The 24,404-nt window shown below is 41.5% G+C and overlaps 2 protein-coding genes across 2 annotated transcripts; one reads left to right on the top strand and one right to left on the bottom strand.

Moving 5' to 3' along the window:
• The first annotated feature begins 199 nt into the window (after positions 1-199).
• LOC138097938 (butyrophilin subfamily 1 member A1-like) lies at positions 200-8,234 on the top strand. Its single transcript, XM_068994161.1, has 9 exons — positions 200-278; positions 840-1,187; positions 3,149-3,430; positions 3,786-3,953; positions 4,323-4,343; positions 4,438-4,464; positions 5,782-5,808; positions 6,022-6,048; positions 7,495-8,234. Exons 1-9 carry the CDS (start codon positions 200-202, stop codon positions 8,232-8,234), a joined length of 1,719 nt encoding a protein of 572 aa, XP_068850262.1.
• Positions 8,235-11,106: 2,872 nt separating this feature from the next.
• On the bottom strand, positions 11,107-24,074 carry BTNL2 (butyrophilin like 2). Its single transcript, XM_068961131.1, has 9 exons — positions 23,996-24,074; positions 21,812-22,159; positions 19,333-19,614; positions 18,752-18,772; positions 15,123-15,470; positions 13,739-14,020; positions 12,963-13,067; positions 11,843-11,898; positions 11,107-11,130 (listed from the first exon to the last, which is right to left on the bottom strand). Exons 1-9 carry the CDS (start codon positions 24,072-24,074, stop codon positions 11,107-11,109), a joined length of 1,545 nt encoding a protein of 514 aa, XP_068817232.1.
• Between the last annotated feature and the right edge of the window lie 330 nt (positions 24,075-24,404).

Below are 24,404 nucleotides of genomic sequence, written 5' to 3'. Positions count from 1 at the left end.
AAAAGGCCCTCTTTTGTGAACATCAAAGGCTTCCCTGACGGTCCCTGAGAGAGACACTAGGGTTTCAGGAGGCCATTTCTTAGAAGTCCTGTGAACCACTTAGCTGTAATCTTTTTTACCTTGTGGGTCCCATTTTTATCTTTACTCCAGCTATTTTCAGGACACTCTCAATGTCATACTGTTCTCTACTCTGAAAAAGATGGTGTGTTCCCCGGACTTCTCTCTACTTAGAGACCTCTTTCTGGTCCTGCTTTTCCAGATGTCCATGAGGGGCTCAGGTAAGAATACTTTATATTTTATATACCTGGATTCTCCTACCCTCTGAGTAGCATCATTAAACCACTCTGCTGTGTCTCCTATAGACCTAGGTTAATTCCAAATCTTTTACTTTGATACAATAATGCATTTGCCCATACACAAGGGCAGATAAATCACTATTATTTTAGAGGTGAGGACCAGGTAGAATTTCTTTTCTGTTGCCTTCTAATTCATTTGGATCTCAATTTCTGGAGGAATGCATTTCCGATGCCCAAAATCTGCCAAAACTCTAGCTTCATGATTTTCCTGCACTCCATCTTCTTTCATTGAATCTACTACCATTGCAATTTAAAAATTATCTGTTTAATATGCAATCGCTCTGTTGACTGAGCTCCACAAGGGTGGAAATCTTCCTTGTCTTGTTCAGTGCCGTCTTCAGCCTGAATATGTGTGACAAATTATTGCTGTGTTAATGAGAGAGAGAATGCCCATGGGTCTCTGGGACGTGTGATGATGCTGTGCTCTAAAAGGCACAGGCAGGGTATTGCAATATTCTTCTCACTTGTGACTCCATTCCACAGATTCCTTTTTGGTAATTGGCCCCTCGGAACCCATCGTGGCCATGCTGGGTGCAGACACGGTGCTGCCCTGTCGTGTGCACCCAGCCATGAACGTGGAGAATATGGAGATCCGGTGGTTTCGCAACCAGTTCTCAGAGGCTGTGTTTGTGTATCAGAATGGAATGGAGCAGGTGGGAGAACAAGTAGTCGATTTCAAAGGGAGAGCCGAGCTGGTGAAAGACTACATCACAGAGGGAAGAGTAGCTGTGAGAATCCACAGCCTCCGGGTCTCAGACAATGGAATGTACAAGTGCTTTTTTAAAAAAGGAACTGATTTCGAAGAAGCCGTTTTGGAGCTAAAGGTGATAGGTGAGTAATTATCAGAAAATACAGATCACTGTAAGTGTTCTGTATGTGATTAGGGGAGGAGGATGGTGAACAAGAGGCAACAAGTAGGTATCCTTGGAGGTGTCAACATCCTAGGCACTGAATTTAACCTCAAATCCTCTTAATCTGTTTATGCATTTATTGTGATGTACTTTAAAAAACAAATGATTTCCATAAATATCTATCATAAAAATAGATCATTTATTTCCCTCTATGTCTCTCCTCACATATTTTGAGGTAAAGCACCATGATTAGCAAAATGTACCGTTCCTCCCATAGATGAGGATCCCAGTTGGCTCCTGTCATGGACAGAGGCTTAACTGGAAGTGTTAGCGGTCCAGTCCCGAAGGCACTGTTTGGGGGAAATGAGGGTTTGACAGAGTAGATTGAGTTGCTGCTTCGTTGTGCTTGTTTTTTAATTTCATATGCATGGACTCTTTTATGTCTGCTTTATTGTGGTTTTTTGTCTTTTGTTCACCATTGTTTGAGGTCTTCCTATGTATGTAGTTCATTGAATGTAGTCGTAGTAATTCATTTCTATCTCTTTTTTGTTTGTCTGTTTTGCTTTTTACATTTAGATCTCACATCTATAGAAACATATTTTTGGTATAAAATTTCATGATAAGTTCAAAATACTTTTTTGTAATGTATCTATTCACTAATCTCCATACCAATAGTGAACAGTGTAGGAAATCTCCACCAGATGTTCAGTACATTGCTTCCCATAAACTTCTTATGGGTAACTAGCATAAGTCTAAATTTTCTATCTGGTTATAATGATTTATCTGTCTATTTCTTTGGTATTTCCATTTCTAAAGCTTTATACTCTCTTCCAAGACAAATGTATTGTTTTTCTAGTTGTAAAGTTTTCCTCATTCTTTGAATATGTTAGATTTACCTTAAATTAATACTCTCATTTAATACTACTTGTCAAACTATCTATACACTCATTTTCTCCTCTTCTTTGTGTATAACTTTAGTGGAAAAGTCTAATCCATTAGGTCTTGAAGGAAAGAGCGACAAACTCTCCTGAGCCGTGTTACTGTGATCTCACTTTAATATCCTCCCAGTAAGAGGCCAAAGCTTTCATAGTTATGGAAATAACCTCATGCAAACGACATCATTTTTCAGTACCTTTCCTGTTAGTTTATTGACTTCTGGGTATGAAGACAAGTCCAATCTTTTAGAAGCAGTTTGTTGAATAGGACTGAGCCAGACATGGTGGAGCCATATTTACGATATCAAGTTTTATAAAGACAAATAATACATAGTCTTAGAAGTCAGAACAGTCATCACTCTCAAAGACATGGTGGATTCATCTAGTATTCTGGTAGTGTTACATTTTAACACGGGTGTCGGTTATGTGAATCTGCTAGTAGACCCAGCCCATGCAGAGCTGAAGAAGAGGAGGAGGAGTGGAAGGGCGAGAAAGGAGTGAGAGTGGAAAAGTTAAAGCATCTTGACTCTTTCATGGACTCACTTTACCTTGTTACCTTCATCTTTTAGGTAAGCTTTACACAGAGGAAGAAAGAAAATTTGGAAAAGGAAGTTACTTAAGGAAGTGACTATGAGAAGCCTCAATTTAGGCAGCAGATGAAATAGACATGTGATATAGATACAGTAATTTTTTTTTTCTGAAAGAATTTAACATCGACAGATTTTACTCTGCTCCTTCCCTATTATCCTTCTATGGCCAATTGCAGATACGCTTGTGTAGAGGAGATAGGCCAGACGTTGGTACAAGTCGCAGAATCAGCTTCAGTGCTCTTTTACCTTTTAAACTTCAGATAACTATTGATCTCATGGGAAAAGAAAAGAACCCCTTTCCATCCGCTGAGAACTATGGTGCTTTGTCCATCTTTCTTCACTGGTGTAGCTGTGAAATGTGAGGGACATCTGGAAAAAATCTCTCCAAGTCTCAGATGAATGACTTTCCTCTCCAGGTCTAGGTTCTGGTCCTCGCGTTTTCTTGGTGGGTCCAGAAGATGGAGGAATAAGGTTGAAGTGCACAGGCAAGGGATGGTTTCCCCAGCCTGAAGTGCAGTGGGAAGATGTGAAGGGAGAGAAGATCCCATCTGTCTCGGAGGACGAGACACAAGATGATGACGGCTTGTTTCAGATTGAGGCATCCCTCATTGTGAGAGACAGCTCAAAGACACAAGTGTCCTGTTCCATGAAGAACCCCTTCTTTGGACAAGAGCAAGTGGAAACCATTTTTATCCCAGGTCAGTGCTGCTCATTTGGGAGATAGGAGAGGAGTAAGGAAGGGATACGGGCTTCCCTGATGGTTCAGTGGGTAAAAAATCACCTGCAAATCGGAGACACAGGAGATGTGTGTTTGATCCCTGGATTGGGAAGATTCACTGGAGGGAGGAAATGGCAACCCACTCTAGTATTCTTGCCTGAGAAATCCCATGGACAGGGGAGCCTCGGGGCTCCAGACCATAGGGTTGCAAAGAGTCAGACATGACTGAGTGTCTAAACACACTCACACATACAAGGAAGTGACAGTTAGCACATGGGATGGGATAGGCTTGCTTGATGTATGTTTTTAACCAGGTTTTGGGGATCCTGTGTCAGAATCCTTCTTCCCCAGGCCCTCTCCTTGGAAGGCAGCATTTGCTGTGACTTTGGTGATACTTGGGATTTCAGCTGGTGCTATTGTGTATTTGGCCTGGAAAGAACGACAGGGAAAGAAGAAACTATCAAAAGTCAAGGAAGAAAAGGAGAAAGAAAGTAAATCTAAAGGTAAAACTGGGCATCAGACTTGGTGGGGATATGTGACTTTACAGATTTGTTAACATGGCTGTGCATGCGGATGGCATCTTTGGGGAATGCAGAGATATGTGTAAGAATGAGTCAGAGCCCCAAGACCTCCAACAAAACACGGAGCTCAAGAACTTCCTGAGAAAAAATATATTATAATTGAGTCCATTGGAGAGGGAAAGATCACTGGTATAGGCATAAAATAGAGCTTATTTTTTTTAATAGTCATAATGATAATTCTCAAAGGTTTTTTTTTGTTCTGGATACATGGAAGTAGCATTTAGAATCTGGGCCTAGTAACATAGTCTAAAAAATATTTTCTGTTAAACCCATTTTTTTTTTCCTTTTTAGAATCATTTGAGAGAGAGCTTGGTAAGTTTTCCATCTTCATTGCTCTAAAGTAGGAGATAGAGTCCTTACTGTATGCTCTATGTCTGGCATCTCACAGACTATTATTCCTTTTCAGCCAGAAGGAAAGAATTATATCAGCAAGGTGAGTTATGCTGTTGTTATAGTTGGGGAAACCCTCTCATTGGCCCTTTTCTTCCAGTTGCCTTCTATTTACCTTGTTAGTGAGAGAGGGACCCACTACCCTAAACGGTATAAAATGGTCAACCACATGATATCCAACACTAGACAAATAACAGCAATTTTTTAAACACATATATCCTCACATATATATTCTCATCCTGGGAGAGAAAGACACCATGTGCCATGCTGGAGCACGTGGAGGTTGCAGTTGAGAGCAGAACGAATAGAACAAGGTCTGTGGGAGGCAGGTTTTGTAGTAACAAGAGGATGAGGTGACCCTGTTTCTGTGGAAGTATGTAACTGGCTTGTTTAATTAATTGTGCAGGCTGACAGGGAGGTGAAATTTATTAGATTGAAAATCAGGTGAGGTTCAGCTGTTTTGGCCAACAGAGAAATTAGCTGAGAGGGGAGACTTTCCTGATGGCTAGAGGACCTATCTGGAGAAGGCAGTGGCAACCCACTCTAGTACTCTTGCCTGGAAAATCCCATGGATGGAGGAGCCTGGTAGGCTGCAGTCCATGAGGTCGAGAAGTCGGGCACGACTGAGTGACTTCACTTTCACTTTTCACTTTCATGCATTGGAGAAGGAAATGGCAACCCTCTCCAGTGTTCTTGCCTGGAGAATCCCAGGGACAGGGGAGCCTGGTGGGCTGCCGTCTCTGGGGTTGCACAGAGTCGGACAAGACTGAAGCGACTTAGCAGCAGCAGCAGCAGAGGACCTATGTTGTGAGAGCAGGTTGTCCTTTGTTGTTTAGTCACTAAGTTGTGTCTGACTCTTTGTGATCCCATGGACTGTAGCCGGCCAGGCTCCGCTGTCCACAGGATTTCCCAGGCAAGAATGCTGGAGTTGGTTGCCATTTCCTTCTCCAGAGGATCTTTCTGATCCAGAGATCAAACCTGGGTCTCCTGCACTATAGGCAGATTCTTTACCATCTGAGCTGGAGCAGAACTGTTAGGCATTTGGAACCCTGCGAAGCTCAAGGGTATCAAGGCAGCACACAAAATTTTAGGCTTTCCAATATATTCTCAAAACTTAAGCCTACCTTTTCTTTCTCCCCAACCAAAAAAAAAAAAAAATGAACTTGCATATTTTATCATAGATGTAGAATGTGAAAAATGTGAGAAATAAAACTGGAGATGTAAAAGAAGATAGGTACATCAGAATTATCATTGAGATCATAAGCACAAATATACTGTACTATGGTAAGCCCTCAGATTTTCACTTCCTGAAGTGACATTCCTGTAAATGGGAGAATCTAATGCCTTTGTTTTATTTCAGACTGGAGAAAAGCTGAATTATATGCTGGTGAGTAACTGATATTGTCTTGGGGCTTCAGGAACTTTGGGATTTCATGAGGCATTTTCAGAGCATTTTTCAGACAGAAGCTATCCTCTGGAGATTTTACTTTGAATCTAGGAGTCCAAAAAAACACAAGGGGATAAAGGGAGAAGCTTCTCACTAGCTCAGAGGACATGCACTAGGCATATTCTTCCATCTGATTTTTTTTTTCCTTTTTAGACTGGAGGAAGGAACAATTCAAAGCAGGTGAGTTACTTTACTATTATTTGTCTCACTTAATCTCTTCTATACAGTTGAGAAACTATTTGTATAAACTCCCAACAATACTTAACTGGTTATTCATTTCATGGCTTTCACCTCAATCTAACGCAGAAATGTTACTAGATTTCTTACCTTTCTGACATCATTCACTCATTCAGCATTAAATTATACAACTATTTATTTAGTGCCTAGTAACTAAAGTGGATTTGGTCTCTGACTTTATGGAAAGTGCATGTACAAACTGTGATGCATTGTGAGGAATAAGAGATTGCCATGAAGAAAAAATGGTGGATTCAAGGAATTCCCTTGAGGAATTTATATTTATTCTGAGACTTAAGTGCTGCTATTGATCTATTCATGTCAAAGAGAGCAGTTCAATCAGAAGGAAGCCTGCTGAATACTCCGTCTGAGACAGAGAAGGGCTTGTTGCATCTCAGTGCAAGTGGAAAATGGGCCCTGACCATCTTAGAATCTTCCCAGAACCACAACTCTCTATTTCTACTGCTTGCTTGCTATTCACTCTGAATATCCCTGTATCCACAAACATTGCCTAGTTAATTTAATCCTCCAAAAATTAAAATATATTCTAATCATTCCCATACACATTCTTATGAGAAAAATTTTAATTATTGAAGATGTTTGATTTGACCAGAAGCAGATTCATTACTACTAGTATTTATACTATTGCTACTATTACTATAGTGTTACTATAATCATCAGAAGCTAAAATTTACCAAGTGTTCATCATGGACAAAATATAGTACTAAGTTCTCTGCATATTATCTCATTGTCTTCTCACAGTAACTCTGTGCTGAGGCATCATAATTATGTACACCTTCATGAGATTAAAGTGGGGCCGAGAGAAGCAAAGTAACTTCAAGATCGCCAGTACTAAAGGCAGAGTAATTATCAAATTCAGATCTTTCTGACCACAGAGCCTGAGATTTCAACCATTAAAAGTATAATAAGAGTGTAAGAGAAGTACTATAGATGGCTTGGTTATCACCTAATCTCACAGAAAAATGACCCCAAGGAAACTTAAATGAAAGTGAGTACATTGTGATTGGAAATGAGACATGTCTTAATTATTAAGAGCAAGCAGTAAAGCAACTGGCATTAGCAGGAGGTTAGAGAAGCCCCAACTTGAAAGACATGACCCTGGGGATTTTCAGATGAGACAGACTTCTTAGTTAAGTGTTCTCACCCTGTTTAGAACACATGGCTACCCAAGGTCCTATTCATTCTGGCCTTCTATGATCTACACATCACATGTCTCCTGTGGATGAACACAGGATAGAACATATGTTGTTTTACCTAACCTTCCATTTTTCTCGTTTTTATCCATCCTCCTTTTCCCATAATTTGCATCTTTCCTAAAGCCAACCAGTCTCCACTGTGGAATGACCTTTATTTTCCTCTCCATACCTGCAGCGGCTTTCACTCTGGATCCGAAAACAGCTCACCCCAACCTCGTCTTATCTGAGAACAAGCAACACGTTTCTTTAAAAAATAATGTTTCCCAGAACGGTGATGCCTCAACACATGAAGAGCAAAGGGATTCTGAAGTCATCTTCAGTGTTCTGGGTGAGAAGTCCTTCACCCAGAGAGACACGAACAGACAATACTGGGAGGTAGAAGTAAAAACGAGGACAGAAGCTGGATCTGCAACTCGATGCGTTCTGGGCATTTGCTCAGAGACAGCGAAGAGAGAGGGCTGGTTTGTAGAAACTCCAGAGAGGAATTTTTGGGTTTTGGTACACGAGGAAGGAAAAGTCATATTTCCCAACTCCCAGAAAAACTCTCCATCACTTAGGCAGCAGCCCCACAGGATAGGAGTTTTCCTGGACTGGGAAGCTGGGAACCTGTCCTTTTATAACATGGCCGACGGGTCCCACATCTATTCTTTTACTGGCATCACCTTCTGTGGGACCCTTTTTCCTTATTTTAGCCTTTGGGGTACTGGTGCATCTTTGACCATCTGCTCAACTTCAGATCACCCTGAGAATTGTCCTGATTCTTCTCCAAAGACCTCTCTAACTCATTTAAGGAGTTGTGATACAAGTGTCCCCCAAGAAGCTAACTCTCTGTTACAAGAAGTGAATGTCAGCACCTCCGCTGCCTCTGCTCAGGCTTCTTACAGGTATGTTGTTCAAGAAAGCTGTCCTTCTTGAAGAGTAGGTCGTTCTCATTAGGTATAAATTCTCCCCCACCCCTTTCAAAGAGCGATAGAGGGAGAAAGAGAAATGGACAGCTAAAATGTCTGGGGGATTTCCTCTAGTGTTATCTTTGGGGAAGTACTTGATGTGGGCAGCAATGATTTGTCACAAGGAAACTCCAAGTAAACATATGGGCCTTTCTTAAGTTCTAGTACTTACTGTGTTTTGAAGTAAAGATGTTTAAAGCTACATTTAAAGTGAAAATCTCTGTTGTCACTATTTTTGTTATCAAATATGGAGGAGGGTTGTTGTTGCTCTTTAGCTGTTAAGTCCAGTTCTTTTGTGACCACAGGGCTGCAGCCCACCAGACTCCTTTGCTGTGGGATTTCCCAGGCAAGAATACTGGAGTGAGTTGCCTTCTCTAGGGGATCTTTATGACCCAGGGATCAAACTGCCATCTCCTGCATCTTCTGCTTTGGCAGGCAGATTCTTGACCGCTGAGCCGCCTGGGAAGCCACGGAGTTGGGAGTGATGTTTCAAGGGGAGGGCACCAGCTGAATATTACTGTTGGAGATACACACAGAAATTTCCTCAAGTCTTTTATAGGTATTGGCTCAGCTTGTCTTTTCTTCAGGCTTTAGTGTCCTTCAGCTCCTAAAGTTGGACTTTGCCAAGGTGTGGAGAAGACTGATAAATAGCTGTAAAACGATTTGAACAGGAGACCAAGCCTTCTGGGAAGGAAGAGCCCCTCCCCCCTCTTTTAAACAAGTTCTTACTGATCAGCAAGTTCAAAACTGTATGTGAATAAAAAAGAAATGAATGTTGCAATTTATATTTTCAGAGGAAAAAAAATTGTCAAAGGAATGAAGAAACATCCTCAGCCTTCATGAAGAAAAAGTTATTGTTAATACTGGCTTTTTTGTTTCTTTCTGACACAGTTCTTCTTACTTTTGAGGGTTTTCCCTTTGCCTTTAATGAACCTAAGCCTTTTCCTGCTATTTATTACAAAGTCTACTTCTTTAAGAATATAAAATAAGAGCTTCTCCTATTAAATGAACCTTCTCTTTCTGACAGTAGAAGAGATCAACTTAGACCCCTTAAATTTTTCTGCCCTTACAGCAGATCTTTAAGTGGCAAGTCCCTTTAACAGTCTCTCTTGGAAGGTACACCTCCATAGCAAAATTTCCCTAACACACAGCCACTAAGTGGCAGTCAGTATTTGAATCTAAGAAGAATAAATCCAGAGCCCAGAATATTAATTTTACTTACAAAAAAAGACGGGCTTGAATAACAAGCAAGACAGAGGCAAAGGAAAGGTGGGGAATATATTAATAGGCATAATCAAATGGATGTGCTGGATGAAGACATGTGGGGGTAGCAACAGAGTGAGTACAATGATATTGAAAGAGTGGCATGGAGCAGGAGGGACAATGGTTCAGTTTGGGATATTTCACTGTTGTCATAAACATGCACACACAGTACCCTATTTTAATGACATGTGCGTGTGTGTGTGTGTGCCTGTGCGCTAAGTCACTTCAGTTGTGTCTGACTCTGAGACCCCATGGACTGTAGCCCACCAGGCTCCTGTGTCCATGGGATTCTCCAGGCAAGAATACTGGAGTAGGTTGCCATGCCCTCCTCCAGGGGATCTTCCCCACCCAGGGACTGAACCCCCATCCTCTGTGGCTCCTACATTGTAGGCAGATTCTTTTACCTCTGAGCTACCGGGAAAGCCTATGTGTGTGTGTGTGTGTGTGTGTGTGTGTGTGTGTGTGTGTGTGTGTGTGTGACATATAAGCAAACCCTAGACTTTAGCTGAAAGTACTGTATCAATTTCGGTTCATACATTGAAACATATGCACCACACCAATGCAAATTGTTGATAATAGAGGAAACCAAAGTGTGAGAGGGGAGGGATATGGGAATACTCTGGATTTTCCACTCAATTTTGCTGTAAACCTGGGAAAAAAACTCTTAAAAAATAAAATCTTTTAATGAAAAAATGGGGGAATGAAGTACTGGAATATTTGACAACATGGATGAACTTTGAAAATATCATACTAAGTAAAAAAAAAAAAAAATACAGACACACCAAAAGTCTATGCACAGTATTTTATGACTCCAATTATATGAAATACCCCGTATAGGCAAATTTTTAGAAACAAGGTGGACTAGAGGCTGGAGGGAGGGGCAAATGGGTATGACTGGTTAATGGTGATGGAGTTTCCTTTTGGATCAAAATATTCTGGAACTGAATACTAATGATGGTTGCACATATTGTGAATGGAAAAAATACCAATGTCTTGGACACTTTATTATTTTCCTTAAACAAAACTTTAATGGATAGGAAAATTAAATACACTTTGATTACATTCCTTCCTAATTTTAATTGAATTCAGATTTGAGGCATCATTTCAGCAATTACATATCTTTCTCATCTTAGTGATAGCATCTTTCCCATTTTGCATTTTGCCCTTGAGATTTCTCTCTTTAAGAAACTGTAAAATCAGAGTCTGAATAAAGCCCTGAAAACTGCTTATGGTTTTTGGTTCCCTTTTAGTTAAAACAACAAAAAGAATTAGACACTCCAAAATGACTAAAATGATTAATTTAATGTGTATTTTACCACAATTGGAAAATTTTTTAAGCTAAATAAGTGTGAATATACTTGTGAAAGAATAATATTACATACTAAAATATTACAGTATATAACTTTCAAATATAAATTTGAGTTTAAATATGGGGGAAAAAAACCCATGATCCAAAAGAGAAAATTCCAGAATGTCACAGATGAATAATCTCCAAAGGACAGTGAAAGCCGTCATGTCCGCCTTCTTAGAAAGTGCAGGCTGTCATTTGCAGGTGTCCCTCAGTCTCACTTCAGATTTTAAGACTTTTCCCAAATCTTTATTTTTTCACATTCCTTCTTCTCCTATGTGTGGCTTCCCTGTTTTAATTCACTGTGACTTAAAACATTTTTTATTTCCATTGCATTTTACTACTTGTGTTGTACATATTGCTTCTGTTTATTTTATAAGTATTAATTTTAAATTGTGTGCTTTTGCACTCGAAAACTAAAATTGACATTTTCATATACATGACACATTACACATTTTCCTCTTGGACTAGTATTTCTGAAAAATTTCCTCACTCCACACTCTCAATTAACTTTCTGAAAAAGTTTGATGCAGAAAGTACACACTTTATGGGATTTTCAAGATTATATCTTAGTGATCAGATTTTCTTCCTTACATTTAGCTGTATTTTCTCTTCCTTATTTTAACTGTATTTTTTGTTTTCTCAGTCCCATTGGGATAATTGTTACCCTTCTAGAGACACAAATCAAATACTTGATTGTTCCCTGCACTTCCTCCTCTAGGCTAAGCTGCATTTTCCATTGGATTTTCTGAAGGTCTTTTGTTATCAGATATCAGATTGTGATCAGCAGGCAGGATATTAGAAAGCTTGGGATATGACAGCTCACAGAAAGGATAAGCCTCCAGGTCAGATATGACACCAGAGTAAGGTTAAATCCTCTGTGTTCAGTCCCTCTCTAATAGTTGGTGAAAAGAAAAAAGAACTGGGACTTAGAATATAACCCTGGCTTCCAGAATGCAGTAATTGTTCTCCTTGGAGGTGTGGCGGAGAATCCTTGGGTGCAGGAAAGATTCAGAAGAACCTACACTTGGAGATCAAAGAAAGAAGGGGGTGCAGAATTTCAGATAAGAAAACTGGGGAAGTACAGATAAGGCTTCCCAGGTGGCACAGTGCTAAAATTTACAGCCGAGCACTCATGCACCATAAATAGGGCACTTGTTCAAGTTATAAAAGGAGAGGCCTCCAGAGGTGTAGTCAAGGGAGATTCTAACTTGCCCTAGAGACATCTTCAGGCAGTGGAGGCCTAGAGGAGAGGAAATGGCCCAGTACTCATATCCATAGCAACCCATCGCCCCAGCTCATTCTCAGACAATACAGAGATGCTGTCCTTGGCAACACTCAAGGCCTATCCTGTCCTATCCCTAACCTCCGCCTCTCAGTACCACGCTCCTGAGATGAGCCCCTCCCATCCCAGCTTGCGAAGGAGGCCGTCAAATTGTTGCGGGACATCTGGCTGCTTGACTGTCTGTAGGCCACAAGCTTGTTTCCCTCAGAAAGGATTCGTTCTGGGTGAGATGTTTTTGAATCCAATATCTCATTCACTGCAGAGAAAGAAAATCCATTCTGATAACAACCAACATAGGAATATTTTAAAATATTAATTTCATGATATTAACATCCAAACAGGGCAAAAAGGTACAACGACTTAAGAAATTTAAAGTGGAAGAACTTTCTGGGGCTCACAAAATCACCAGTATATGAGAAGCCCTTCCTTCAGAGCAAGGAAAACCGATAAGTAAATCACCGTATTTTAATGATCTCAGTGAAATCAATTCATGCTGACAGAATCCAGTTAAGTCTCAGCTTCAGAGCAAGGATGTCTATGCCATTTTCTTTTCTTCTCTCCCTCCACTAGATCACCTGGGAATGTGCACTGGGAGATTAAATTATCTTTTATTCTTTTTGCTTCTATTATTACTGTAAATTGATTTCATTCAACACTGATCCTCAATTACACGCATGTAAGCCGTGGACTCTCATGTTTCATTAATTACTGAATATCCACTGGATGCCTTTGTGCTTCAGTGTCTGCTGAAAAGGTTCCCACCGCAAAGCCTGTTCCATGCTGTTTCTGTTCTAACTCACCTTTTCTGCAGCTTCTCCTCCAGATCAAGCCTACAACTCCAACAAGAAGAAGAAGCAGCAATCCCCAAATCAGCAGTATGTTCCGTGAATAAATCATCCTGGACTCTGAAACGGAAGGCCCAGAATCACATTAAATCCTGAAACTGGGAGAATTTCAGGATTGTTCTTCTCATCTGAGCGGCTCCTAGGCTGCAGAGGAGGATGAGAATTGGTCCTGTCCATAAGAAAGTTGGTCTGTTTCTTCTTGCTCTGCAGAAGCCGAGGAGAGACTGGAGGTTCATGCTAGCTTTCCCATTAGCTCCTCTCAGAAACACACACACTTCTCCCCCTTCTCTTTTCCAACTCTATCATCACCACAATCACTGGAACAGCAAGAGCGGCAAAAAGATAAATTTACCGAATCTGCAGCCATGAAAATCGTGCTATGGAAAGTTAATTTCTAATCTGGAAGAAAACCTGTCATGAGGGGCAGGGGGAAGGAATGTCAATGTTTTTGCATTGAAAAAGAGATTGTAGATACAGTGATGATAGAGTCAATTCTTGGAATTTAGTAGCTGATGATATAACCAAATAACCTTACGGCTTTAGAGGGGGATTTCAGGGAGAAGCTCAAAAGAGTAGAATCTGTGGATGTCTTGAAGACCAGCTTTGCAAGAGATAGCAGTAGACTTCATCAGAAAAGGAAAAAAAAAATAGAAAAGCAGTAAAATGAGTAAGTCTCGGTTGGTCTTCGTATTTAATTCACAAAGCTGAGAGGAGCACATGGAATCACTAACCTGAAGTAGAAAAAGTTGTCTTTTTCTCCTCGCCGAGAAGGGGGCTGCTGATGGAGCAGGTCACATTCACAACAGAGCTGTTTGTGACCAGTAGAAATGCCTCCACGTGGAATAGCCCCTGGCTGCCTTGAGTCAGGTCCTGGGAGAAGGATGGTATTGTGTTTCCTTCCATGTCCCTCCACTGCACGTGGGGCTGTGGGAACCAGCCTTCTGAAGTGCACTTTAGCTTTACTTCTCCATCCTTCAGTCCCTCCATGGAGATCCGAGGGGAAGAACCCAGACCTGGGAATAAAGATCAAGGAAGGCAACTGAGAGCCTCTGCAAGTGGTTACATAGTCAGTGATTTCACTGCGAGGGGAGAGAGGGGTTCAGAGGCTTGGAGCAGAAAGCAAAGCTTATAGGGGTAAGCAAAGTTTATATGCCACTTAGGAATGAGACTAGCTGGAGACTTTGTTTCCTTTTGTTTGCATATTTTTATGTTTTGTATTCCTAAAATCATTCTGGGACAGATTAAGGGATGCAATAAATTTCAAATCCAATTTTTATTCTTCTATACCCCAAAAATTAACTCTGACGAGGTCATGAATCAACATGGCCAGAAAAATGGATAAGAGACTATTCTCAAAGAACAAAATCTTACAAGTACATGTTTCCAATGGCAGAAAATGATGAAGCTCATTAAACTTGTTAACTTGTGCTCCCATGGATGTTTTCTAAACACATTTATTCATTTGGATACATCACCCTTGGGAGAAACAGATTATCTGTGAGTCAGGCGATGTCCTCAATGGCAGTTGCCAACCTTAGAAAAATCAGTTTTCACCCACAAACATAGACAAAGGGAGATAATGATGCAGGAAGTGATCTTGTCCCTCCTCTATGCCTGCCAATACTGTCAACATTTTAATTTTTTTTCTTATGTGGTGGATCTGTTGGGTTGGCCAAAAAGTTTATTTTTTCTGTTTTTCTGTTAAGACATGATGGAAAAACTTGAGCGAACTTTTGGCCAACCCAACAGTTTAATCTTCAAATTACCATATTTCCTAATAACTACATCTTTCCCAATATTTTAGCAACACACTGAAATAATGAGTCCTGTGTCATTATGGAGTAAGAATCTCACATTTCACTAGAGGTATGGCCACTTTATGGAGATCCTGGGAAGGATACAAATTCTACACACAAAGAATTAGGTCTGGTCCCTTTGAGTCTGTGGACGTTATGTATCTATGATAGCTCCGGCACGTGGGAGAATTTACTGTACATTTGATGAGTGAATGGACATTAAGAAAATTTCAGGTGCCAGAGAAATTATCCAGGACCTAGCAAGTTAAAAGCAGTAGGAACAGACATTGAATTCAGAACATCTGTCTAGAATCCTTACCTATGATCTTTAGATCCAAATCGGCCTCCTGGTAGACCCCATCTTTTTCAAAAAGGCACCGGTACTTCCCATCATCTGAAGTCCTGGCATCATTTATCTGCAGGGTCAGCCTCCCCTCACTGATAGCATCACTCAGCAGCGCAGTCCTCCCCCGATACTCTGCCATCTGCTCTCCAGCCACACGGGCCCCATCCGTGTAGACGTAAACCGCAGGATGACGGTGGGATCGCACCCACCGCACCTCCATGCTCCGTGCGTCAGTCCTTGGGGCCAGGGAGCAGGTTAACTGTATGTCTTCTCCCACTCTAACAGGGATGGGCTGGGAAGGTCCAATCACTTTTAAGGAAGCTGTTAAATACAGCAGACAAAACACAATGGAAGATTCAAACTGGAGCAAACAGTGTCATCCGCAAGAACATCTCAAGTAGTGTTTAGGACCCGGGGCATCCCAGGGGGTACCTAAGGTTCAAAGTTATCCTTTACAGAGGTGGAGATTTGGTGGAATCAGGATAGAGATTGCCCCTGTGCAAGGCAGAACCATCCCATGGTTCCATCTGAAGATTATCACTAATTAAACCCACACCTGCAGCCCTTTCCTATAATCTCATTCAGTTTATAAACCCATAAGAAAATAATTTTGCAATTAAAATCAAATTAACATTTTATCATTTCAAATTTGCATGACCTTAAACTACTTCTTAATCTGTGTAGTTCTCAGTTTCTTATACTACAAGACATATATGTCACTATCAAAATAAAAAGGTTTGCCTGAGTTAAACCTTCCCTGATAGCTCAGTTGGTAAAGAATCCTCCTGCAGTGCTGGAGACCCCAGTTCAATTCCTGGGTTAGGAAGACCCCCTGGAGAAGGAAAGTTTACCCACTCCAGTATTCTTGGACATCCCTTGTGGCTCAGCTGGTAAAGAATTCACCTGCAATTTGCGAGACCTGGGTTTGATCCCTGGGTTGGGAAGATCCGCTGCAGAAGGGAATGGCTACCCACTCCAGTATTCTAGCCTAGAGAATTCCATGGACTTTATAGTTCACGAGGTTACAAAGAGTCGATATGATTGAACAACTCTCACTTTCAAAAAAAAATAATTCATATAAAAAGGACTACAATGATAGCAATGAAGTGTGAGTGGGGCAAGAGATTCAAGATCTGAGGTTATTGGAGCCAATCCCATTATAGACCTTGATAATGGCAATGAAATGAAAACAAGGTGGCTTTTTAGTAATGAAATATGAAGAAATCCCCCTAACTTGTTTTATAATGCCTTATAAGTCAGATCCAGTCATCATATTTCAGTGCCCCCAAGGTCCCACATACGTGAGGCTCTAAACACACACTAGTCAGTGTTCTCGGGTGATCTTGAAAAATGTTATAATGATCTTATAATGTTATTTTTGCCTAGAATCTTGCCCATTATTCTTGCCTGGAAAATCCCATGGACAGAGGAGCCTGGTGGGCCACAGTCCATGGGGCTGCCAAGAGTTGGACACTACTTAGCAACTAAACAACAAAATGATAATTTATAATAGAAATCCAGGCATAAATGTGTTGCTTGTTTGGGTGAGGAATCAATGATCAAAGGCAAAATGTCCTCATTATGTTTTCTTAGGTAATCTTCTAAGTACTTCTCTAGAAACATAATTCTAATTTTCAGATTATTCTGTTCTGTTCTTGATAAAATTTGTCTCCCAGTTAGTTCCAGCATGTTGTTTGCTTTGTTTTGCAATTTTACCTAAAACATATTATTTCTACTTTATATGTACCTGTTAAACTCTAAACACAAAAGTAGAAGTCAGGGGAAAAAAAAGCTAGTTTGCTGCTATTTCTCCATCTGTGTGTCTTAGAGTAATAAAGCAGACTATTTCCTCATCTCTGTTATATATATGAGGGTTTTTTTCCTCCAATCCATGAGCTGTGGTACATATCAAGTCTCAAACTATATTGCCCTACCAGAGATTGATAATTAAGAGCTAAAATTGATTATTTCCCAACTGTAAAATGATGATAAATCTATCCACCTTTTAAATTATTGGAAGAAAAGGAAAATAATTCCCAAAAATCATTTAGCATCATGCTGGGCATGTGATTATCATTTTAAAAAATTAGTTATTATTTTTATAACCAGTAACATTTGCCAGAGTAGGAACTAGGATTTCAGTTTCAGGATTTCTTATAGAAATCTTGGTTTGCCAGCAGCCTCTGAGCTCTAAGTCACAAGCTCTAACAACACAGTGGCGGCTTTGAACTCCCTGATCTCCTCTCTATTTCCAGCTCATCCTCAAGGCTCCTGAGGGCAGAGCCAAGGGAAGTTCTGGTCTTTTCATCTTATTTACCTTTGGTCCCAGAAGGCATGCACCACTTAGAAACAACAGGACATCAGACTGTACTTTGTGTGCTGGGTCTCAAAGGAGCATGTCATTTTGATTCAAATAACTCAGAGAAATGAGAGGATCTCCCTAAGGGACGGAGATGTGGGTCAGCCTGCCCAGCACTGGCTCGGTTTTCTGAGCTGTAACTGACAAGCTCTGCCCATCAAGCTTTCTGCCTGCCCCAGGAGGGAAGGTATTTGAGTTGGAAGGTAAGGCTTATTGGGGCACAGTCTACAGAGTTATCTTATCTCCTCAGTCTACGGAGTTACCTTTGACTGTCTCAAGGCCCTTCTCTTTATCTTTATGGCCCAAAGGTGTCCAAAGTATCACACTAGATTCTGGCAGAGACTGGGTGTGCTCTCCACCTTATTTTTCCTTGAAAACTCCTGTATGGGCTGAAAAGTGTGCTTAAACTAACCTAACGTGCACACAGGCACTCACACACACATTCACACATATTCCTGCAGCAGGTGACTTAAAGGAGAGCAGGGTATCGATGGAAAGAGAAAATGGTAGGTAGCAGGTAGGTAGCAGACGTCTTTATGGGCTCAGAGAAGAGGCCACAGAAAGGAGGAAAGGGGGCAAAACCCAAGGCATCAAAGGAGAAACTGAAAGAGGCTTAAAAATCCATCGGTTATCGTTCAAACCACTTATCTTAGGTACCATAAAATAATATCTGCAGTCCGACTAGTAAGTAAAGAAAAAGAGGAAAATGACCACCTGGAGCACAGGGTCCCAGGCTGCACCTAGGAAAGTCACAGCTTCCTCCCAACAGTGATGAGGTCAGGCCCACTGGGGGGAAGAGCAGGTGCAGAAACCACAGCAGGGCGAGAGGGTGCAGGTGCGGGTGGGTGAGGACCTCCAGTTATCACGACAGTCCTGCTTACTCACGCCAGAAACTCACACCAGCTGTCCCGTGCCGTCCCCTACACACTCCCTCTCCTCCCGCCCAGCGGGGCAGAGCTTCCGTCTGCACCCATTTTAGGCATCTGTCTGGGGCTCACGGGGGTCCCCACGGACACGGAAAGTGGCAGGTTATGCAGTGTAAAGGTGACTGCGTGAGACTGCACTTTGCTGGTCCCTCCTGTACTAAGGTGGGACCTGGGCAGATCATGCCCCAGTTTCTCATCTGGGTCATGAGGTGTCGCTTTCGCTGTGTGTGCTTTGTCCAGGGAGCATCGCCTTCCTCAGGGATGGAGGGAGGGCAGAGGCTCGTGTACACTCATGCACACCAATCGTCTCTGCTTACCCAGCTCTGTTTGGAGTTTTTCTGGAAAAAGAATGAGAATAATTTTAATGGTTGAAAATAACCCCCATGGACCATTTAAATGATAAAGATTATATCTATCTATAAATAGACATTTCCAATCATTTAAAGATTATTGGCTTTAAATAACTTAAACTATATATATATATAGTATATACATATATATACACTATATATAGTGTATAAATATAGTGTGTATATCTCCAGCCATAAATGTTTTATAGTTTTTAATGCATATTGGTGCTTCCCTCGCGACTCAGATGGTAAAGAATCCACCTGCAATGCAGGAGACTCGGGGTCAGGAAGATCTCCTGGAGACGGAAAATGGCAACCCACTCCAGTATTCTTATCTGGAGAATTCCATGGACAGAGGAGCTTGGCGGGCTACAGTCCATGGGGTTGCAAAGATTCAGACATGACTGAGCAACTAACACACACACACACAATGCATATTACTAAATATTAGATATCCTTCTTGTTTAAAAAAATTAGATGCTACAGAACAGTCCCTTCAACCTTTCCTACTAATGGGAGCATCGTGATCCTAGATGTAGAGCACTGACCTGGGATGGAGACGTCTGAGCCCTTCTCCTCAGCGAGTGAGGGGTTGTGGATGAAGCAGGACACAGCCTCTGCAGAGGCATCCCTGACCACAAGAGTGCTTTCTACATAAAACGAGCCATCTTCATCTTGGAAGTTAAAATTAGAGAAAGCCAGCAAATTTTCTCCCTTGATGTCTTTCCAGGAAACCTGCGGTTCTGGGAACCAGCCTTTTGCAGTGCACACAAGCTGGAGTCCACTTTCCACAGATCCATCCATGTGGATGTAAGGGTCAGACCCCAGACCTGCAGTAGAAAGACAGAGCCCTGAGTTCCGGAGCCCATGGAGGCACAAATCACAGAGCTGGGAGTCCAGTGACCTTGCTCATAGGGAGAGAGCAGGGGTTCAAGGCTCTGGGGAGCAAAAGGTGGCCCAAAGTCCTCCTCCCATTCAAACAAACTCATATACACTTTATACCTTAGTCTGGATCTTTGCTGCTGCCGCTGCTGCTAAGTCGCTTCAGTTGTGTCCGACTCTGTGCGACCCCAGAGACGGCAGCCCACGAGGCTCCCCTATCCCTGGGATTCTCCAGGCAAGAACACTGGAGTGGGTTGCCATTTCCTCCTCCAATGCATGAAAGTGAAAAGTGAAAGTGAAGTTGCTCAGTCATGTCCAACTCTTAGCGACCCCATGGACTGCAGCCTACCAGGCTCCTCCATCCATGGGATTTTCCAGGCAAGAGTACTGGAGTGGGGTGGTAAATTCTAGCATATGAGTAGTATTTTCATTCAGACTCAGACAGGAAAATAAGAGTTATATAATGACATTTTGCTTCTGTCTCTAGCACTGCAACCTAAGATTTGTTTCAATTTACTCATGAACTCCCTTGTGCCACAGACTTTGCCTTTTTCATCTTAATATTTATTGGGTCAGGGACTTGGACATGTTGGAGGATATCTTGACTCCAATTTAAATAGAATATTTACTGTAAAGTGAGATCTCTTCTCCAGAAAGAATATTCTTCCCATTCCTTTCGTTGGTGGTTGTGACCTGGGGGAGAAAACAGATAACCTGGGGTATACAAAATGGGAAGTCTCATGAGGACTTTCTGTATCTAAGTATTCCATTCCATGGAACAACTCTATTCAACAAAACTCTCAAACCCAAACAAAGGGGATTCTATTTTTCATAAATGACAATTTTGTCTCTACCACTTGTTGAGAACAGAGATCGATTTTCTTCACCCAGAGCCTTAGAAAATGCATGGTTTCTTTTCAGATGCCCCTGAAAGTGAAATGCCTTAGTACGGGCCCTCCCCAGTCCTTATTTCAGAAGTTTGTGGATTCTTTTCATCCATCTTGAGTCAACTTGAACTTAAGAACAGTAATAATCACACATAGGTGTTGAGAAAAAGAAGGTGTTGGAGATCAACCTCATAGGGGAGCAAAGAAGAGAGCAGCATCAGCTACAGAGGTTAAATTCTCCTTAGAACAATTTTCCTGATAAGGTAAATGGATTTGCCTAATTTTTCCTTCTGGGCTTCCCTGGCAGCTCAGTGGTAAAGGTAAATCTGCCTGCCAATGCAGGAGATGTGAGTTCAGTCCCTAGGCTGGGAAGATCCCCTGGAGAAGGAAATGGCAACCCACTCCAGTATTCTTGTCTGGGAAATCCCATGGACAGAGGAACCTGGAAAGCTACAGTCCACAAGGTCACAAAAGAGTCACATACAACTTAGTGACTAGATAATAACAGCAATGTTCTCTTTAGCACATGAAGTAGTTACTCTTGCCAGGGAACCATATGCTTGATTACTTTCAAATATTTGTTTTTCCACAGAGCGATCCTTTCTTCAGTGTAATTTATTTCTTCCAACCCCTTCCTGCTTTGCTAACACAAAAGCATTGTGCAGGTCCTTGCCACTCACAGTGGGTATGTCCCCAGATTGTCTGTGAGCCCCAATTTCACTGAACACTAGTATCCATAATCTCCATAAAAGCACAATGTCCTTAACCTCTGCAGTCTCATCATTAGCTTTTTAACTGAAGGCAGCGTTACTCAAACAGTGAGTTCACATCTCAGTGACTGTGTATTTGAGGCTGAGCACAGAGTTGGACACGACTGAAGCGACTTAGCAGCAGCAGCAGCAGAGAACAGAGATGCGGGGCTTGTCAACTAGACTCGCTCACACAGCAGCTGACTTGCCTTTGAACACTAACCCGTATGGTATGAATTCTTGCCTCAGCAAAATTGCTAATGACTATGTGTCATCAATTTTAAATAATCCTCAAGAATAGCCAAAACTGTGTAAGTTAAACTCGGGGAAATTGTTTATAAGTGAGCTCACTTTAAAGCCTACAGAACCACTTGCCTCCAAGTGAATCAGAAGACTGGACACCAGCAATTGCCTCCATGATTAAAAGAGAATTGTTCAACTGGAAATGAGCTTAATGCAAGTTAATATACTTCCCCTTCTAGAGTCTCTGTCTTTTCCCAGATACTCACTGGCTACTTGGAGTAGCAGGCTGGTTTCTGCAAGGTAGTTGTCGTCTTTGAAATGGCACCAGTACTGCCCGTGATCGGATGGCCGGAGGCTGTGAATCTTCAGAGCCACGCTTCCCTCGGTGATGCCCTCTTCTATCCACTCTACCCGGCCTCTGTACTCCTCCATCTGTATCTCCGTTACCTCATCTCCATCCCGATACAAAAACACAGGAGTGCTGGGCTCCGAGCGGTACCACCTCACCTCCATGTGCTTTGCGGTCCTCTTGGGAAGGAGCTGACAGGTGAGGAGGGCATCTTCCCCCACCACGGCCAGGATAGGATGGGCAGAACCCGTCACTCTAAAGTCATCTACAAAAGAGTGACACAGAGGAATCGGGAGATGCCACCTGGAGGAGCAACACGATTGCTTTGGGATGTCTACTCTATCAAAACGGAGACACCCGGAGGAGGAAAGGTTTATTTGCAATGTTTTAAAGAAATCCAGCCATTATGGTATGTTTGGTGGTTACAGAGATATTGTGTACTGAAAATAGCATGTAGTTCAAAAACCTGAGTATGAGTGCTGAATCTATCACTTACCAGTTGTGTGATTTAGAGAGAAACCCATTATTCTCGAGAAATTTATTTGCAATCTCAATTTCTTCATCTTTAAGATTAACAACTACCATCTCTACACTGCTTTTATTCTCAAATAAGTTAAAGTGTAAACTGATTTTCTAACTGAAAACTTATATTAGTTAGTGGCTTATTTTATATTTTACAGTGATTTATTTTATAGTTAGTAATTTCACAGAGGATGAGACAGTTGGATGGTATCACTGACTCAATGGACATGAGTTTGAGCAAACTCAGGGAGACAGTGGAGGACAGGGATGCCTGGCATGTTGCAGCGCAGGAGGATGAAAAGAGTCAGACACAACTTAGCGACTGAGCAATAACAATTTCACTTTAGTGGCTGACATTGTAATCACTTTTCCTAAATTTTCGGTAATAGATTTATTCAAAAGATTTTTCAGCTTTTCAGAATTGTTCTTGTCTTGTCCTAAGTAATGAGCTGGATTTGTTTTGTTTTCCTCTGAAACAGGCAAGATTCCAATTACTAGGGCTATGTAAAATGCAGTTTTTACAAGGATATTTTTGGCAGATTAAAGGCAGTGATTAGTATAAAGAGTTCAAGCCTTTCAATAAAATTTTAAGTCATGTTTGACTTCTTTGTTATCTACAAATTGGAGAGATGTTTCATAATTCTGTATGTTCCTATACTTCCTAATTTCATGTCATGTATATTATGTGTTTTTCTCATCCTAAAATATTCCAGGGCCAGTTGCACTTTCTCTGTGCAGATCCAAAACTCCTAAGAAGGAACTTCATCCTGTTGAGTTGCTGTTCAGCATCAAGTCGATGGTGCTCACTATGGAACATAGGTGGATATCTGCTGGTGTTCTGTGTTGATGAAATCTGAACATAACACTAGAACTGAAGTTGTGCCGCCTGGGTGAATTTTACAGCTTAGAAAAGTGCATCACTAGAGAGGAGGGCAGCCTCACCACATCATATAGCTCCTGGAAGCCTCTGTCTGGACCCTGTGATTTCCAATGTCCTGTGCCATGCATTTTTCCCACCTTGTCATCCTGCTTTTTACTGGGGGTTCTGATGCTACCCTCTGACTTTGAATTTTCACAATCTGTTTTCAAGTTACAATATTTCAACCAAGAAAATTCAGCTACTGAGATTTCCAAGCCCATTTCTTGAAAGTCTCCTTCAAGTTTATTTCCAATATTTTTACACTGTTTAATTTATGGTAAGAAGCAACCCCTTTTCTTGCCCTGCAAGAGTTATCCTGAATAGAAGCAGGAGGATGAATGACTCACCATGTTCCAGGTGCTGATTCAAGTGTTTTTCATGTACAGCCTCATTTAATCTTAAAGCCCATGTGAGCCTATGAGATACAGTTAGGTTGTTATTCTTATCTTAAGGATGCAAAAACTAAGGCAGAAGGTATTCAAGTAACTTTCCAAACACAACACAGCTGGAGGAGAAGGAGGTCTTTGTGGAACACAAGGGCTTTGACCCCTGGATCCCCACTCTTAATATTATACTAGCTCTTTTGAATTTGGAAGTCAGCATCCAGACTGGACTTCTGAGACACGGGAATATACGGCAAACGGAAGAAGAGCATCCTACCTGATTGCTTCATGCTGAGAAGTATAAAGAAGAAGGAGGCAAACACACCAGACAGGCTGTATCCAGGAAGCTCCACCATCCTCCCTGGGGTAAACACAAGAGAAAATACGACAGTACCTAAATGTGGCTGTAATACACAAGTGCTTCTGTGGCTTCCAGTGGTTATGGAGATGTAACAGGGAAGCAACATTAACATCTTCCACAATCAAGGGATGAAATGGGCTTGGCTCCCTTTCTCTGCTTTTATCCATCATTTCCAACCTCTTACTTACACTGTTGTACTTCATGCTATTTGGGGCACTGAAGGTAGATTTCTGATTGAAATGAAAAGATCTTTGGGGCTAAAGGGACAATGATGCTTTGATTACAAAAAGTCTCCTTAGGTCCATCTATTCTGAGCATGCAGAAT

This window comes from Capricornis sumatraensis, chromosome 22 (assembly GCF_032405125.1).
Source record: "Capricornis sumatraensis isolate serow.1 chromosome 22, serow.2, whole genome shotgun sequence".
Classification (NCBI taxonomy): Eukaryota; Metazoa; Chordata; class Mammalia; order Artiodactyla; family Bovidae; genus Capricornis; species Capricornis sumatraensis.
The sequence above is the reverse complement of the archived record's forward strand: the minus strand, read 5'-3'. Positions and strand labels throughout refer to the sequence as shown.

Bases quoted from the DNA above. Each gene is read 5' to 3' on its own strand.
- LOC138097938 (XM_068994161.1), top strand. From the start codon at position 200: ATGGTGTGTTCCCCGGACTTCTCTCTACTTAGAGACCTCTTTCTGGTC. The intron at 3,954-4,322 runs GTAAAACTGGGC...TTTCCTTTTTAG, and splicing joins GAAAGAAAGTAAATCTAAAG to AATCATTTGAGAGAGAGCTT. The intron at 4,344-4,437 runs GTAAGTTTTCCA...ATTCCTTTTCAG, and splicing joins ATCATTTGAGAGAGAGCTTG to CCAGAAGGAAAGAATTATAT.
- BTNL2 (XM_068961131.1), bottom strand. From the start codon at position 24,074: ATGGTGGAGCTTCCTGGATACAGCCTGTCTGGTGTGTTTGCCTCCTTC. The intron at 13,068-13,738 runs GTTAGTGATTCC...CTTCCGTTTCAG, and splicing joins GACAACTTTTTCTACTTCAG to AGTCCAGGATGATTTATTCA. The intron at 11,899-12,962 runs GTGAGTTAGAAC...CTCCAAGTGTAG, and splicing joins GAGGAGAAGCTGCAGAAAAG to GTTCTTCTGAATCTTTCCTG.